The 17,999-nt window shown below is 38.5% G+C and overlaps 2 protein-coding genes across 2 annotated transcripts; both read left to right on the top strand.

The window, feature by feature from the left end:
* Positions 1 to 3,109: 3,109 nt before the first annotated feature.
* On the top strand, positions 3,110 to 6,777 carry LOC126794181 (prohibitin-3, mitochondrial-like). Its single transcript, XM_050520839.1, has 2 exons — positions 3,110 to 3,954; positions 6,638 to 6,777. Exon 1 carries the CDS (start codon positions 3,119 to 3,121, stop codon positions 3,950 to 3,952), a length of 834 nt encoding a protein of 277 aa, XP_050376796.1. The 5' UTR covers positions 3,110 to 3,118; the 3' UTR covers positions 3,953 to 3,954; positions 6,638 to 6,777.
* A 3,866-nt stretch (positions 6,778 to 10,643) lies between these two features.
* LOC126793548 (bZIP transcription factor 16) lies at positions 10,644 to 17,606 on the top strand. The gene is made up of 13 exons (XM_050520098.1): positions 10,644 to 10,939; positions 11,276 to 11,395; positions 11,483 to 11,542; positions 11,631 to 11,717; positions 12,009 to 12,098; positions 12,200 to 12,259; positions 12,349 to 12,518; positions 13,038 to 13,092; positions 13,582 to 13,624; positions 13,703 to 13,986; positions 16,072 to 16,149; positions 16,253 to 16,378; positions 17,086 to 17,606. Exons 2-13 carry the CDS (start codon positions 11,315 to 11,317, stop codon positions 17,131 to 17,133), a joined length of 1,182 nt encoding a protein of 393 aa, XP_050376055.1. The 5' UTR covers positions 10,644 to 10,939; positions 11,276 to 11,314; the 3' UTR covers positions 17,134 to 17,606.
* The last annotated feature ends 393 nt before the right edge of the window (positions 17,607 to 17,999 follow it).

The following is a 17,999-nucleotide window of genomic DNA, read 5'->3' as shown; positions in this document are numbered from 1 at the left end:
ATTTTTACATACATGATGTGTTATATGTGCCAAAATTTAAAGTTGATTTGATGTCAGTTAGTCGTTTGACAAGATGCATGAACTGTTTAGTGAATTTTTATCCTTATTGGTGCATATTGCAAGATCTGGCTACGAGGATGATGATTAGTTTGGGTGAAGAACGTGAAGAATTATACTATTTGGTGGCATTAGCGACGGAGAAGTCCATGAACCAACCTACCTCCACCACCAAACAGTCTACCTGCAACTTATGAAGCACGGACACGCTCGGACACGTGAACTGACTTTGGACACAGCTCGGACACGCTGCAATACGTAATGGACACGCAAGTATCTGAATCGGACACGCGAACACGCATCAACTCATGATAAAAGTGAAAGTGCTTATGGTGAGATTCGAACCTTGGTCATCTAAGGCACCCAATAACTTCTCAACTATTCCAACAAATTTAGTTTTTGTTATATTTATGCACACTTTAATATATATCAAGAGATAAACTCGTAATAAAAATAAGAATGCTTGTGGTGAGATTCGAACCTTGGTTATCCAAGGTACTGATCAAGTCCTTAGCCATTCCAACAAGTTATGTTTACTTCATTTTAATGCACACTTTAACATATATATACATCTAAATACTTTTAAATTTATAAATTAATTTTTTAAATAAATATATATATTACAAGTAATATTTAATTAACGTGTCCGTGTCCAAAAACATTTCTATATGCCGTATCTACGTATCGAATCATGTCCAATACGGACACTCGTGTTCGTGTCCGTGTCTGTGATACTTAGCCTACGACCTCTCTATATCCTCCACCGATCTCTGGCACAATAGACTCGGACCTGTGTCTTCACCATCCTTAGGTTTCATCGTTAAACATTTTCTGAATTTTTCCCTTCAATCAAATAAAGCTTGCCACATATGTCCTATGGCAAAACAGAGTCGTTTACCTTTCTATAATAGCAAAATTTCTTCGAATAAAACTTTTGAAATTATTCATTGTGACATTTGGGGTCGTTATCAACATCCTTCACTTTCTGGTGCTTATTATTTTCTCACAATAGTTGATGACTATTCACGTTTTACTTGGATTTTTCTAATGCGACATAAGAGTGAAGTATAACCTCTCATAAAATGTTTTTTTTAACTATGCTCATACAAAATTCGACTCTAGCATTCAAATTTTTCGCAGTGACAATGGTGGTGAATTTATCTCATTCCATCCTTTCTTTTTTGATAATGGAGTTGTTTTCCACCATTCTTGCATTTACACACCTCAACAAAATGAGGTTGTAGAATGTAAGCATCGTCACATACTCCAAGTTGCTTGGGCATTAAAATTTCAAGCTCACATTCCCTCACAATTTTGGGGTGATTGTGCACTTACAGCTGTTCACATCATCAATAGGTTACCCACACCTCTTTTTCCTTCAAAACTCTTTTCGAACTCTACTCGAAACCTCTTTCCTTTTCTCATCTTCGTGTTTTTGGGTGTCTAGCTTATGCCACAAATGTTCATCATTCCCATAAGTTCGATCAACGTGCTACTCGATCCCTCTTTATCGGGTATCCGGTCGGTCAAAAGGCTTTTAAGCTATATGATTTGTCTACAAAAAAGTTTTGTACCAGTCGGGATGTTAAATTCCATGAAGATATCTTCTCTTATGCAGCCTTAGACCCTTTGGGCCACCAACTCGGCCCATTTTTTGCTCAAATACACAAACCCGACCCGTCCTTCCTTCATCTGATATCAATGGTCTCACTTTTGATATGACCGTGCTTGAGCCATAACCTTCACCACCTCCCTCTCCTCCTTGTCTCATCCACGACAGCTCCGCCCTCTCCCTCACCTTCCCCGCCACCACCTCTGCCTCCACCACCTATGTTCCACACATACTCCCGCCGTCCACCACCCTCCGCCTGATCCGCCCCGCCCACATCAGTCGCCCCACCCACCACCGAACCCTTCCCCCTTCGTTGCTCCAGCCGCCAGTCGCACCCACCGAACCGCCTCACTTACAATGTTCGCTCCATTCACTCATTTGTCGTCCTTGTTGCCTGGCCCGACTAACAGAACTCGTTACCCGTTGGCTAGCCATTTCTCTTACCACCGGTGTGTGCCCCATCATCAGGCTTTCTTGGCTCAAATCAATCATGTCATTGAGCCACACACCTATTATGAGACAGTTATTCATCCGGAATGGTAGCAAGCCATGTTTTCTGAATTGCAAGTCCTCGAGGCTAATGACACATGGACTCTTACCACACTTCCGGCTGGCAAAGTTCTCATTGGTTATCGTTGGGTATATAAGATCAAGCACAAAGCAGACGGTTTTGTTAAACGTTATAAACCCCGGTTGGTTGTCAAGAGTTTCACTCAGTTAGAAGGTGTGCAAAGAAATTCTATACATCAACATGTGAGTGTGGCTTTAAAACTCAATACATAAACAAACAAATTGATGATGTTGATTATAAGAACCAGAATTTTTTTAAAGGTATGCAGAGAAATCATAAGAGTATCTATTCATAATTCATACAATTTTGATTTCATCGATTCATTCATCTCTGGATGTATTGCAATTCTGATATCACACAGCAAATTTAACCATTCATTCATCCTTAAATTTCTTAATTCTGTGTTTCTGAATCTTACCCAAAAAAAATAAAAAATAAAAGAAGCCAGTTGGCTGGAAGCATAAAGCTTTAGAAAACAAGAATATACCCAGAAATTAAGAAGAATTAGCAGAAGAGCAGAGACTGACCTGGGAAATAAAATCAAAATCACCAAAACCCCGTAACGGACTTGAGTTGATCGACCATGGACGACAACGAACCAATAGAGGCGCGGAGGATTGACGTCGTCCGCCGAGAGAGAGACAGAGACAGACAGATCAGAGAAGAGAGAACTGAAAATGACAGAGGTACTGGATCATCCTGTATGAGGGTACAACTGGAATTTAGGAAAGTTTTATTAATTGTCGCTAGCTACAGTGTCTCGCACGGCTTCTTTTTTTTTTTCCCTCTAAAACCCTCACTCACTCAGTCAGAAACCTGTGCTTCTCTCTCTCTCTCTGAATCTCAGAATTCCCTCACAATCAAACCAAACCAATTACATGGGTTCCAACCAAGCCGCCGTCTCCTTCCTCACCAACCTCGCCCGCGCCGCCTTCGGCCTCGGCCTCGGCGCCACCGTCGTCAGCTCCGCCCTCTACACCGTCGACGGCGGGCAGCGCGCCGTCCTCTTCGACCGTTTCCGCGGCGTCATCGACGACACCGTCGGCGAAGGCACTCACTTCCTGATCCCATGGCTCCAGAAGCCCTACATCTTCGACATCCGCACCAGGCCCCACACATTCTCCTCCGTTTCCGGCACCAAGGACCTCCAGATGGTCAACCTCACCCTTAGGGTTCTCTCCCGCCCTGAGGTCACCCGTCTCCCTCAGATATTCAAAACCCTGGGCCTCCAGTACGACGAGAAGGTCCTCCCTTCCATCGGCAACGAGGTCCTCAAAGCCGTCGTCGCGCAGTTCAACGCCGACCAGCTCCTCACCGACCGTCCGCAGGTCTCGGCCTTGGTGCGCGACGCGCTTGTCAAGCGCGCCGGCGATTTCAACATTGCGCTCGAGGACGTGGCCATCACGCACTTGTCCTACGGCGCCGAGTTCTCACGCGCCGTCGAGCAGAAGCAGGTGGCGCAGCAGGAGGCGGAGAGGTCCAAGTTTGTGGTGGCCAAGGCCGAGCAGGAGAGGAGGGCTGCGATCATCAGGGCTCAGGGAGAGAGTGAGGCTGCCAAGCTGATTTCGGAGGCCACTGCTTCCGCTGGTAATGACCTGATTGAGCTGAGGAGGATTGAGGCCAGCAGAGAGATTGCCGCCACGCTCGCCAAGTCGCCGAATGTGAGCTACCTGCCTAAGGGCAACTCTGTCCTCTTTGGCCTCGGTCGTTGAAGGTAATGCCTTCACTTCACTTCCTTCAGTTGTTGTTTCTGCTTTGGTTTGCTTGTTTTGATTGAATTGAGTAATACCCTGTGTCTTTTTTCATTGGGATTTTGATAACTGAATGGCATGCATCTTTGTTATGTTTCGGTGTCTTTAGGTAGACTAAAGAGAAACACTATGAAAAATTGGCTAATCAGAATCATCTAGTCAAATTTATAGATAATTTGGACAACATTACAATCAGGTTCTTTTGGTACATGAGCATTGAAGAAACCAAACACAACAAGATGAAAATTGAGAAATACAGTGTGATTACACATCTAGGTTAGTGTAGACAACTTTGTGCTTATATAGCAAAACATTAATGTAACTAAGGATATGTGGGTGGTTAAAACAAAATGGAGCCTCGAGTGAAGAGCAGAGAGCCCACGTGCTTGCTACTTCTCATTGTGCTCCTGAAATTGATTACCTTGCTGTTTTCAGAAGGATGGTTTTCCATGTTTTTGTAAGTTTATGGGCTCAAGCTGCTCAACTTGTTTTCATGAACTTCAAAGATAGTTCTTTTGTTTTTGCTCAGACTCTTTACTTTAAGAGGGGGAAGCTTCTATGCATTGTGCTTCTCACCATTGTAGTCATATAAGCTGCATGCAGCTGACATGAACATTGTCATGTTACTGTACAGTCTGTTCTTGACATACCTAAAGTCAATATTCACCTCTGAAACATATTGGAAATGTATACGGTGGTTAGCACATTTTTCGTTTTAAGGAAAAATGAAGAATCATGTTGCTTAATGTGTGAAGTACTCAATCTGTGGTTTAATTTTTTGTTGTTAGAATATGGTCTAAGCTGATGGCCAGAGCTGTGGTTTAATTTCTTACAGTTTTACAGTGACATTTTATTACAGTGAGAAAGAATCATGTTTTTTTTTTGTTTTTTGTTAGAAAAGCTAGTGTTTAGATTATCATGCATTCTAGAAAAAAAAAAGTAATGGAAAATTAAGGATAGCGTTGCATACAGCTGTTTGCTAGCATTTTTTTAGTTGTGAGAAAGAATCATGTTTTTTTTTTGTTTTTTGTTAGAAAAGCTAGTATTTAGATTATCATGCATTCTAGAAAGAAAAAAAGTAATGGAAAATTAAGGATAGCGTTGCATACAGCTGTTTGCTAGCATTTTTTTAGTGTGTGGTTTCTTTGTTCCAATTTAACTCGGTCTGTCACAGCAAATGGAAACTGAACACCTCTACCCCTAGGAGGATCCGTGAGTGCTAAATCACCATAACCACCCTTGTCCTATAACAGAAGGAAAAGAGTTGTCAGTTTCAAAACTGTGATACCTTCTAGGAAACTTACTCGTGTCATGATTCGAAGCATTAAAACACAAACCTGGTCAGACCTTTCTCTTTTCCTTCAGGATGAGCGATAAAAGTGCAACTCTTATTCATGACTGAATGCCTGCACAGCACTTCGAAGAGCTGCACATTTAAACAAAATAGCATTTTAACATATGAACCTTCTTCCTTTCAAACAAAGACAAAACATATGAACCTTCTACACAGTACATCTGAAGTTACTTCAGTGTTTCCGTCTTATTCAGCTAAGAAAGACCCCAAATTCTTTCCCTTTAAATGCCAATGTCATAGTGAAATCATGGCCTACTTACAAGGACAGTTTAGGCTGATCCCTCTGCATTCCATTCCACAAATCAGGATGCTCTATTCCACTCTCTTTCAGTATTAATTTCTAGGTATTATTCAGTTTTACACAATAATTTTTTTATAAGAATTCTCTTTAAAATCACCAACTTTTATCCCCTCGCGGAGCTTTAACAGAAAATTTAGACATGTCATAACAGACCTATGTGTTGTAAATGAGATAAGGATGCTGATATGCCAGTGTTGGCTAAGAGGATCCAGCATGGAACAAATAGAACTAAGATGCTGGAAAATGATGTAGTACTGTCTCCTTTATATGAGCGTCCTCAACAGTACAAGATAAGCTATGCTGAGTACTAAGAGTAGAACAGTTATGAACTCAGAAACTGTAAGGAAGTAGAAGTAGATCTTCAGCGAAATAGTTTGACTTTACAGAGATTTGGAGCAATTGAGTCTTCCGAAATTGATTGAGAACAGCTGAAGCAAGCTTTCTGGAAAATCAACTTGACATATAACAACACAAACGGATATAGATCTGATACACAGAATTATTATGTTTGCAAAACCATAAAAAACTAGTACCCTCTTTCCCAAATGCCAACCCATGGAAACTAATAGCAAAGGACGGGGTAGATATAAGATCAACAAATCCCTAAGCTCTCTTCACATGCATTTGAGATAGAAATGTGTTTTCTAGGAGCTGACCAGTCATTTATGTTTATATAAGTCGTCAATTCAGTACTAGATTTTTTAAAACTTCTGTTAGACATTAACAGGAATAGAAAGCATGATTCTCTAAATCCCTTCTGAAACATTACTATATGAACTCAAGTTAATTTGTTTGCTCATTTCTGGCTCCTAGCTTTCCATTACAAGATATATCCAGAATTCACCTCTACAAGATATCAGAGAAATTACCATGATGTGTGACTTGTGTTATCTTGCTTCATTCCTGTTACTTTTACACTAGTAAGGAAAAATTGATCAACATAATTGTTCTTTTGGAATGTAATTTTATGGTATTGTTTTTATTTTTGCAGGGTCCTCAAGGAGTAGCATAAGCACAAGCGGATCTTAAATAGCCAGAAGAGGGATACATAGCAAGAAGAACTTCTGTTTTTTGCTTTTTAAATAGTTTGCGGAATGATAAAAGAACTATGGTTTAGGATTATCTTCATTAAATGTCTGAACCTACTTAATGTTTGGTGTTACTCTTGATTAGAAGTATTGGAGCCCTTTGTTAATATGCTCGTCTGCTTTTGGATGTCTGTTGCCCACCTATCTGTCATTGTGCAATATATCTCTTTCCTTTATCTGTGGTGATTTCTATACAAGGAAAGCTATATGAAAGCTATGGGAAATAAGCAAGGGTTGTTCCCTGACCGTCCTTATATTTTGACTAACCAAATGCACACCTACTGGAGTACCAGTGTTGAACCCCAAAGCTATGAAATGCACACCTACTGGAGTATCAGTGTTGAACTCTCTACAGTATGAATTCAGATTTATGATCTCTTAACTCCAGTTAGCAAAATTTGGTAAGACAGAATTAATCTCAATACTGTCAAATCCAAAACTGCAGGAGCAGTGCTGCTAGTTTTACTTCAATACAGAAAAGGATTTATAACATCCTGAGGTCAAGGATTAGCTGCCTGAGCACTTTCATCTTGGCTAACAGAGGCCATGTGAAGGATCAAGTTGATAACTCTTGAGCTGCAAAGTGTGTTACACTGTTTTAGTATCACACGATGATGCTGAAGAAATCCAGACTACATAATGAAGATACTTACCTAATACCTATAAGCCCATTCATTGTCATACCAAGAGACAAGCTTTACAAAGTTGTCATTTAGAGCAATTCCAGCCTTGGCATCGAAAATGCTGGACCTGGAACATAACATACGGTGCACTCTCTGAGAAATAGCTCCTGCAATCGCCATGAAAATGGTCGAAATCAAAGTCACACAACCAGAAACTACTGAAAATAGAGGCAACGCTATATTTGTTGGATACATGTTGTTGGCACCCTTACTAGCATAGAGCTAGTATGACATGCCACCGAGCATAAGCATCACTCTCTAGGTGGATCTACAAGTCACTATGCGGCTCAACCATGATATCCATAGCGTATCTCGTCATACAAGCTTTCTAATGATAGTCGGAACTCACCAAGACACCACTGGGAAGTCACCTTTTCAGCCTCATCAAGATGACTCCATAGTAAACCTAAAGGGGCACTTGTCTCATATTGAAGAATATGTAAATGAGATGGGTTCCCTTCCCTATAAAAAGAGACATCTCATCCCACTTAGAAGGGGTGTCAACCACTACTTGCATAATTTAAGGCTATTTGCCTATATTAGTGGATTCAACTGGACGTTGCCTACTCCAAGAGAGGGATGTGAACCACTATACTTCTTGTGTCAAGCTAACCCTCATTAATAAGCTAACTAAGTGTATCGACCTTCACGGTTAACACATGTAACTGATGGATCCATGAATATCCTCACATATTGTCACCTAAAAAGTTAATGGACACAACATCATCATCTGTGTGTCCAAGGATTCCTTTCATTTGTTCCCTCAGATTATGTCCTGCAATTTTATTTTATTTTTTGCAAAATCAGATCATCAAAGGATTCAAAGACAAGTAGGCAAATAGATGAAACTAAGTGGCCCGAGAAATCATTACATCCCAATCCTTACTTGATCGCATTTTTTATCTCATCATAATTAGTTGCCTATTTCTCAAGTCTCAAGGTGAGGTCAACCACATAAACATCAACAGTAGGAATGTAGAAGGCCATTCCTGCCAGCTTCCCATCTAGTGCCGGCAGCACTTCACCAACAGCCTACAATATCCAAGGTTAAAAGCGTCATTCACAAATAATTGAATTATTACGGGACATGAGAACTAAATATGAGGAGAAAAGAAAACTCCTTTTTCTGAGCTTTTTCGATAAATACAATAAAAAAATGATGGTCTTGAGACAATATGATCATACCATAATGCGTTGCCTTAGTCTGATTAGATTTCAGGCATAGTGCTTATACAAAAGTCTACTAACAACCATAATACACATAATACACTGCCTGTGCAGAGGAAGTAGACAATTATATAGAGAAGTTATCTACAATGATGATTTTGTAATTTATATTTTGAATTATCTTTTACCTTTTTTTTCTTGAATTATATAATATCATTTTAAATTAACATATGGTGAAAAAATAGTCCTGTATTTTCACACATGTTCTGATTGTGAAAACCAGTTTGCTTCATTATAGTATAAAAGATTATCGAATCTAACTTATATAAAAACATATTACCATTCAATCAAAATAGAATTATTCCAGCCATCAGTAACATCCTTCTTTTTTGACCCAGACTTCGTAATTTCGTATGATTTTACTCTACAAGATACCTCACTTCCCACCTTCAGCTAAACACAGGGTCCCAAACACCCTTTTGCCATATCACCTTGTTTCTGTCACCCCGTACAACCCAGAAAGAAGTAAGAAAAATACAAATAATGTTCATCTGGGCTGAGCACATCCAACAAATCCCAACACCACTTCATCTGCTGAGCTGGGTGTGCATGAGATTTTAGACCGGTGGATACTTGTCTCAACCTGCTCCCTGCACAAAATGCAAGTTAATTCCTCAATAAGAACTCTCCTTTCATGTAAGTCTGTAATAGCAGATAGGAGCCGTCGAATAAGCTTCCACATAAATACTATAATTTTGGCCAATCCAAGCTAAGCGGTGGAACCAGAATTTAGAACTAAATAGGGTCCAAGTCGAAATATAAGAATTTACAGTATCGTTATAATTATAAATTTTAGCATGTAAAACTTACTTTTTAGATATTACAAAATAAAATAATATTAATTAATTTAGGACGACCACCTACGAAATATTTAAAACCTAATAACAATTCAAAATTTCTTATTATAAATATCATTTCCGGGCCCCTCATGCTATAAGGTGGTTCCGCCGCCTAGAAGAATATCTTCCTTGACTAGCACCCACTGTCGTACTAGAAGTGCATGCAGACCCAAGTTTTGAGCCTCCTGTAATATAAAGTACCCACTTTTAACGTTGTAGACACCTTTTCTATCAATATGTCATACTAAACGATCACAAGAGGGCCTGATAAATAGTGGAATGTTATTGCTAGTCTCAGCTTCATGTGTTGTAGATATTTTACGGAGTAGGATCCAAGCTGCCATGTTCGTTCCTCGATCAGGGTCTATCAAATCTTCCACATTTAAATCCTCAAACCCTAAGATCGGAGCAGAGACTGATATACCTGGGTAACCAGCTATAATAGGCAACTTCAATACAGACACCACACGTTCGATCTTCAACCCCACATAAACTTATCCGTCAAACTCCAGGCATCCCAACCCACGCAAGGTCTCACAAATTACTAAGGAACTTTCCGTTTTGAGCTTTATCCCCACGAATCTATTCAGAGTGTCCCACTCTAAAACGTGTTTCACTATGAGAATCTGTATGTGCACATATAAGCACACCAATTTGTCTCTCGGGGCCTGACGTGGGACACAGTGCGCTTGCTAGCTTGCCAATGCCTCCAACACCCGCCCGGTCACCACAATGTTGAAATGCTAATTGGTAATTACACTACAAATTAATGGACAAAATCCTCAAACAACAAGCCCAAATTTAACGTAACCACATGATTAACGCAGTTTAAATCACAACACTTTAGTTCGTAAAACTCAGTAAAAATAATAATTATATTAATCTCTATTATTATAATATTAAATTATAAATTTTTAAAAATATAATTTCACATCTGACATACAAATAAACATGAATTTTATAATTAAAATTTAAATATTTAAAAAAAATCACAATAATAATCCTTCATATTTTAACACTCATACTAACAGTTTCTATTAATATTAAAACAGCTGGCCAATAACATGGGCCACATGATGAGGTGTACACTAGCTTACCACATGAAAACGTGAAAATAATTTCCTTACTGTAAAAAAATTGAGTCACAAAGGAAAACAAAACAAAAATCGTCTGGTCAGCGACACCGTAGCGACCTTCTCGCCCAAATCGGCTCCCTGAAATTCCCTCCAATTACACCACCCCCTCCCAAACCCTAATCCCCAATTTCTCATCTCACTCCTCCCTTTTTCTCATACATAAACTAATCGCCTCGTTTTTCTGCCCTAATCTTGTTCGAATTCAACCTATAATCCATCCCCGATTCAGCTTCACTTCTCTTTGCAGCGAATTTCGTTGCTTTAGTTGGTTGATCGCGCTTCGGATTCAGCTGCGGCACCAATTCAAGTCTGGTATTTGTGTATGTGTTGTTTTCTCTTAGTTTTTATCGTTCAATTCATGCAAGTTTTATTGTTTATGTATATTTTGAAACACATCTCGAGGCTTATTGTTTGGTAAAGTTGCTAGCTTTGGTCATAGAACTGTGAAAAATCGAGTCTTGAATTGGGTTTCGTTGATTCAGGTGTTGTGGGACTTGGTTGTAAGTAATGCAATTTGGGGAAGTTTTTGGGGTTTTTTTTGGGGGTGGTGAAAGAATGATGATTGTTTCTGAAATAAGAAAGTGTGTTCTGTTTGTGAGATTGGGGAAATTAGTGGGGAGGTCAAGTGATGTAAGGAAAGTGTGTTTGTGTTGTAGGATGATCCAAAGACGTTAAGAGTTTGTTGATAGAGAGTAATGGGTAGCAGCGAGATGGATAAACCAGCTAAAGAAAAAGAGAAGGAGTCGAAGCCGACGCCTCCTGCTACTACTACTCAGGTTTGATTGTGTGTCCTTTTGTTGTTTTTGTTATGATAAGAGTGAGGTCCTCTTAAATAGGAGGTTTTGTTTGTTGTAACTTCACAGGAGCAGCAGTCTGCTACCACTAGCGCTGGAACTGTCAATCCTGATTGGTCGGGATTTCAGGTTTCGAAAAACCTAATGTTGTTGTTTTTGTTCTGATGTTGTAAATTAAGATATGCGTGATTTTATTGTGGATTTGTTTTGTGACCAGGCATATTCTCCTATGCCTCCACATGGGTTTATGACATCAAATCCCCAAGCTCACCCTCACCCTCACCCATATATGTGGGGAGTTCAGGTATTTTACCTCTACTGGAACTTCAAATGACTATTCTTTTGAGTTTGAAAAACTGTAATGCACTTGCCTTTTAGCTCTATAGAAGATATAAACACTGTTTTATACATATATGTGTGTGTGTATATGTATGTATGTATGTATGTATGTATTTCTGTTCTTATTTCTTGTGGGTTTTTGCATTTTGTCACAGAAATCCTAAAAACAATTCACAGTAGTATGTAACACAATTGACGAGATTTACTTACAATTGGTGATTATTGTTCTTTAGTGATAATATTGTTTGGTTTTCAGCATATTATGCCTCCATACGGTACTCCTCCCCACCCATATGTTGCGATGTATCCCCATGGCGGTTTATATGCTCACCCAACCATGCCTCCAGTAATTTCTTGCCTTCCTTTCTTGAGTTAAATTGCCAACTTTTTTTTGCCTCATTTTCTGGATGACACTTACTATATACATCATGCTTTAATTTGGGACAGGGATCTTACCCTTTCAGCCCTTTTGCTATGCCCTCGCCAAATGGGATTGTCGAGGCTTCTGTGAGTGTATTTCACATTATGGTTTGCTTCTTAGAGACAATCTCGATTTCCATTTGAGTTGATGAGTAGTAACTTGAAATTGCATGCAGGGTAACACACCTGGCACCATAGAAGGAGATGGAAAGCCATCTGAGGGTAAGGATAAGTTACCGATCAAAAGATCAAAAGGAAGCCTTGGAAGTTTAAACATGATTACCGGAAAGAATAATGAGCTTGCTAAACCATCAGGAGCCTCGGCTAATGGAGTTTATTCCAAGAGGTTTGCTACTTATTCTTTAGTGAGTACTGGTCTTTGCATGTGCAATTGAAGTTGACTCTTTGGGCTTAAAAGAGACCTTGGGGGAGGGCAGTGATATCGTTGGAAGAGAATGCTGCTGTGTTAAAAGCAAGCAATATTTTCAAGAAGTTTTGTTTGAACATGTAATTTGTTTTCTTTAGGTGATAAAAGAAAAGTTAATAGTGATTTTGAAGTTTAGCGTTCTAGAAGAGCCTGAAGTAGCACCAAACTATATTGTTTTGGTCTAAATTTACCTTTTTTATCTTCTAGTTGACAAAAATAGTCGTGATGCTCAACATGCTGGTGATCATGACTTATGGGCTTGAGTATTTTTTATTCGGAATGGATGCTCATATAGCTCATAAAGTATAGTTTCCTTATTATGAAATCATATATAGGACCTCACTGTGCATAGATTCTGGTGTCTGTTCTGTTCATCAAATGGAACTTTCCTACTAAATCTTTCATTCTGATAATTCTTGAATATGTACTTGGATACAGTGCTGAGAGTGGCAGCGAAGGCACAAGTGAAGGAAGCGATGCAAATTCTCAGAGTGTAAGTGCCATGCCACTGAATTTGACTATTTATATATCCCTTATATTTGTTTGGTTTGGGCTATAGAGTGCCCTGATTCTATAACTCATGAACTTGACTAAGATAGATTTATCAAGACTATGTTAGGTAGTTGCATTGCTTTAAAAACTAGATTAAAGGAAGAAGCAAGAGTTGTGGAACAGTTGGCTTGTTCTAGTACTTTGTTGTAACAGTGACTTATCCTGGAATTCTCGTGTTGCATTTGCACTATAGGATGATTATTTGTTATTTTGGGGTTTGACTTGTAACTTACTTCATTTTTCCCAACTTGGTATATTTTTTTTTGTACTTTATGACTCCCCTACCCAGAGAAGCGAGCCTTGATTTCCGTGAATAGATTATTGTCTTTATCTTCTGCTATCCATGGGGTGTTTCTATTTTTACCGGATCAAGTTGTAGTTTTTGTGTGTGTGGATTCTATTTTGATCTTTGTTTCATTGGCATTTATAGGACTCACAACTGAAGTCAGGAGGAAGGGGAGATTCATTGGAAGGTGCAATCACTTTTGACCTCCGTTGCCGCAAATTTGGATTCAGAGATTTTACAAATATTTGTTGTATTCCCAATGCAGGTGATGCATCTCAGAATGGTGGTTCTGCACATAATTCTCAGAATGGAACACCAAATTCTCACACAGTGTTAAACCCCGCAATAGCAATGGTGCCAATTACAGCTGCTGGTGCTCCAGGTGCTGTTTCTGGTCCTGCAACAAACCTAAATATCGGGATGGACTATTGGGGTGCCCCATCTTCTGCCATGCCTGCAATCCGTGGGAAAGTTCCCACTACTCCAGTTGCTGGAGGGCTTGTTACTCCAGGATCTCGGGATGGTGCTCAGTCACAGCTCTGGTTACAAGTTAGTCTATTTCCCCGCGGTTGAATTTCAATTTACTTTGTTTGTTATCATGATTTTCTGGCCTCTGAACTAGTTTTTTTTTAAGCTTATAAGTTGGTTTACATTCTATTTTGAAAACTATTTGCAATCCATAAGTCTTCAATATGGTTTCTGTAGCTGTTATTCAAAATGATAGGAGTGTTGTGTGATTTTCCACAATGATGTTTATCTCTACCAAAGAAGTTGATAATTAATAGGGCTCACACATATTCTTTGACCTTAAAAGAAAGTTGGACTTGGAGCATCTTTTGCCAGTTCCTATAATTATGTTTTGGTTTAACACACAAGTTCCTTGGTGGGGAGATGAGGGGTATGGTGTTGGTATTATTGGCTATGCTGGCACTATCTTATGCCCCATTGGGATAGAAGGATACAACTTTTTGTATCTATTTCCATAAGGTTTAGGGGAGAAAACCTAAATATTTTGTGGGAGGCTTTGATCTTAGTTCTGAAGGGCTGTGTTGCTCTATCTTGTGCCCCATTTGGATGGAAGAATGAATCTTCTGTTTATAATAATTTTTTGGATTTAATTTATTAAGGGTGAGCGGAGAGGACCTAAATAATAGGCTTCGGTGCTAGAAACGTCTGGGCTTCAGTTTCTTTGCTATATAGGAATGGTTTTAAAGAAGTTGGAGAGCTGTTATTGTCTATTTTCTTAGAGGCGTTTTATTTATTGTTGCCATTGTTGTTAGCTTGCTTTTCGAGTGTAGCTTTGTAAGTTTAGTTGATTTTTTTAATATTGTTTCCCTCTCTGAAGAAAAAAAAAGGGCCATGCTTAAAAATCTGCAGGATCTATTTTCTTTGGTTACTGAGTTAGGTGCTTTCTGAATTTCTATTAGCTTTCTCTCTCAGTTTGTAATGCTATAACATGAATCAGATTAAATTTTGATGAGTGGTCAAATGGCTGGGATTTCAAATCCAGATGTTGGTTTAGATACCTACTGGCTTCCCTTATTACTTCTTTCTCCGCTGATTTTTTGAAAAGTGACTTATTCCTATTTGCCTCATGAATGTTTTGCTTTCTTTGTGCATTTGGAATTCAGATGTTGTTTATTGTTTTAACTGGTATAGTGATGGAATTTTTCATGTATAAATACTTTTCTTGGGCATTCCCTTCTTATCTTTATATAGTCCATATGGACCTAGACCAAATAAAGATAAGGAAAAGGAAGCCCATATGAAGAAATGCTTGGCAACTAGCTGAACAAAAAAGCACAAGTAGATTAGAGTTTTATCCCATAGCTATCTCGATAGTCAGCTCGATCTCTATGCTGTAAGGACTCCTACATAGGTTGCCCCATAGATATCTGCAGATGCATACATGATTAAGTCATCCTTGATTTTGGGTTATCTACATAGAAATGAAGGCTTTTAACCTTCAAGGTGTATATTGGAAGGGCAAAGTAGAGTCAAATAGTGATTCAAGGTCATTTGGCCTGCAAATGCTTGCTTTTGTTTTGAATGCGAACAGTGATTCAAGGATGATTTTTTTCTGTTGTTTTCTGTATTTTCGGTAGATTTTGTTGATTAGTGTTAGGTAGTTACATGAATCTTTGGTTGAGAGGACTTTGGATAATTGTAATCAAGATTTTCTATTACAGTAATAAGACTAGTAATTTTGGTAAGTTTTTTTTTTGTGATTGTCAAAATCCCGTAGCTAGGCTTGCATTGGAGGGTTTATTATCTTTATATCTTCTTTGCAATTTAGTCGTGTTTTACTACCAATAAATTGTTTGCTTAAGAAAACTTTGATCGACTCTAAGTAGTTGAGTCAAATAGTGAGCATGATACTTCATTTGTATCATTGTATGTAGCAATTTTTGAGTGAACTCTGATTTTTTTTTCTTTGCTTCATATTTCATAGATCTTTGTGTGTGTAAATATATATATATATATATATATATATTATACATTTCGTTCAACATGTCTTCCCTGCTTACCCTTGGTCCACGAACAGGGAATTGTGACTATTGCTTTGGTTCACTATTTAAAAAAAAAAAAACACTTTTAACTGGTCTAATCTCACCTCTTGTGTTTATGACACAGGACGAAAGAGAGCTTAAACGACAGCGGAGAAAGCAGTCGAATAGGGAATCCGCTCGCCGTTCTAGGTTACGCAAGCAGGTAATTATATAATCTTTTGAATATGTTTGTTCTTCTTGGCTTCTACTTTACATTCTGTGTGCCTTATGAATTCATGAGATGTATATGTGTGCTTTTGAATTAGGCTGAATGTGATGAGCTGGCCCAGCGTGCTGAAGTTCTAAAAGACGAAAATGCCACACTCAGATCAGAAGTTAACCGCATCAGGAGTGAGTATGAGCAGCTTCTTTCAGAGAATGCCTCCTTGAAGGTAAAGAATAGTTTTGGTTGTGTTTAGTGGATGTTGTGGGTTGACTTAGTAGTCATTTGCTATCTAACCAAACCCTGACCTGTTAGTCTCTACAGTTGTCCAAAAAAATCTCTACCTACATATATAACTTGGTCTTTCCCTATAGATTTTCCATTTAATTTTTATTTTTTGTGGAAAACAAGAAGAAAAGAAATCTGTAAGTTTTTATGTCAAACAGTTTGTCTTGTAGCAGACATCAATTTAGAATTACTTTGATCCAATTCCTTTCTTATTTTTTGTATTATCTCCTTGATGAAGTTAATACAAAAAAACAGATACTTGAACAGTTTTCAAATTTGCATGTTTGAAGATTTTTGCTAGAATCTGTCTTACCACACATCTTGATGAAGTTAATACAAAAACCAGGTACTTGAACAGTTTTCAAATTTACCAGTTTGAAGATTTTCGCTAGAATCTATCTTACCACACACCAACACCTCAAAATGCAAACCAATGCTGTATATATAGGTCTCCACATTATTTCATAGCTAAGAGTGTGCGCCATAGTGACACCTACGCCTTTCCAATTTTTTTCCTTGGTCAAGTAGCTTAGTTGGAGTAACAATCAAATAGAATATCTGTCAGCCTGTATGATCCAGTGACCCATTATCTTAGTTGAAACACAGTTTTGTCTCTAGGTCCTAAGTGAGATTGCTTTGTTTCTGCAGGAGAGGCTTGGAGAAATTCCTGGGCATGAAGACCTGAGATCTGGTTGAAATGACCAACATTTCGGCAATGACACTAATCAGATTGCACAAGCAGAACTGCATGGTGGTCACTAGGATGAGTAACCCAGCTTTATGCTGCTTCTGGCACAACCTAACCAACTAGCAACAGGAAGTTTATCTTTTTATAGATTGTAGTTTGACTTTTTGTTTAAGTTAACGTTCCATATTTTAGGATCATGTTTATTTTCATATCATCCTTTATTTATGATTTGGGCCACCTTCAAGAGTTGATGCCCTACGATGATATGTTGAGAGTCTTCAGTGTGAAGTGTATGTCATACCCTTGTTTCATAAGGGTAGCTAGTGTTCACACTTTGTCCATATATTTATTAAGCAAATTATGAATGGTAAATGTGTAACTTGGGAGAATTGATTTACTGAGGTATGCTACTCTTACATGAGTCTTCACTTGTAAAGTTTTCTACCTATTGTTATATTGTTAACAACTTAACATTGCTTGAGTACTTCTCCAGTTGGTTTACACTATAATTGTTGTTACTTTTTGTGTTTTTCCTTTTCTCCAGCGGTTGAGTCCTTTCCCAGTTGTGCTATTCAAATTTACGAATTAAATTTGATCTCAAATATCACCAGTTTCGGTACTACAGCATGTTGGTGAAAATGCTGCCTGTGTAGTAACAAAGGCTAGTTTAGAAGGAACAGATTGAATTTCTGGTATAGGTTCCCATCTCCTACTCCATGTCATAATCAAGACTACAAATTTAAATAAAAATATATAACTGTAGTAAGTTGGAAGTAGGTTGGAACTGATGACCAGAATAATTTGGGGAAATAACCCAAGAAGCTTGGGAGCCGTCGGGAAATTTCATTGCGACGAATGAGAAGCTAAAACATAG

This window comes from Argentina anserina, chromosome 5 (assembly GCF_933775445.1).
Source record: "Argentina anserina chromosome 5, drPotAnse1.1, whole genome shotgun sequence".
Taxonomy (NCBI): domain Eukaryota; kingdom Viridiplantae; phylum Streptophyta; class Magnoliopsida; order Rosales; family Rosaceae; genus Argentina; species Argentina anserina.
Note: the sequence above shows the minus strand (reverse complement) of the source record. Positions and strands in the feature narration are given on the sequence as shown.

Bases quoted from the DNA above. Each gene is read 5' to 3' on its own strand.
- LOC126794181 (XM_050520839.1), top strand. From the start codon at position 3,119: ATGGGTTCCAACCAAGCCGCCGTCTCCTTCCTCACCAACCTCGCCCGC.
- LOC126793548 (XM_050520098.1), top strand. From the start codon at position 11,315: ATGGGTAGCAGCGAGATGGATAAACCAGCTAAAGAAAAAGAGAAGGAG. The intron at 11,543-11,630 runs GTTTCGAAAAAC...TTTTGTGACCAG, and splicing joins CTGATTGGTCGGGATTTCAG to GCATATTCTCCTATGCCTCC. The intron at 16,379-17,085 runs GTAAAGAATAGT...TTGTTTCTGCAG, and splicing joins CAGAGAATGCCTCCTTGAAG to GAGAGGCTTGGAGAAATTCC.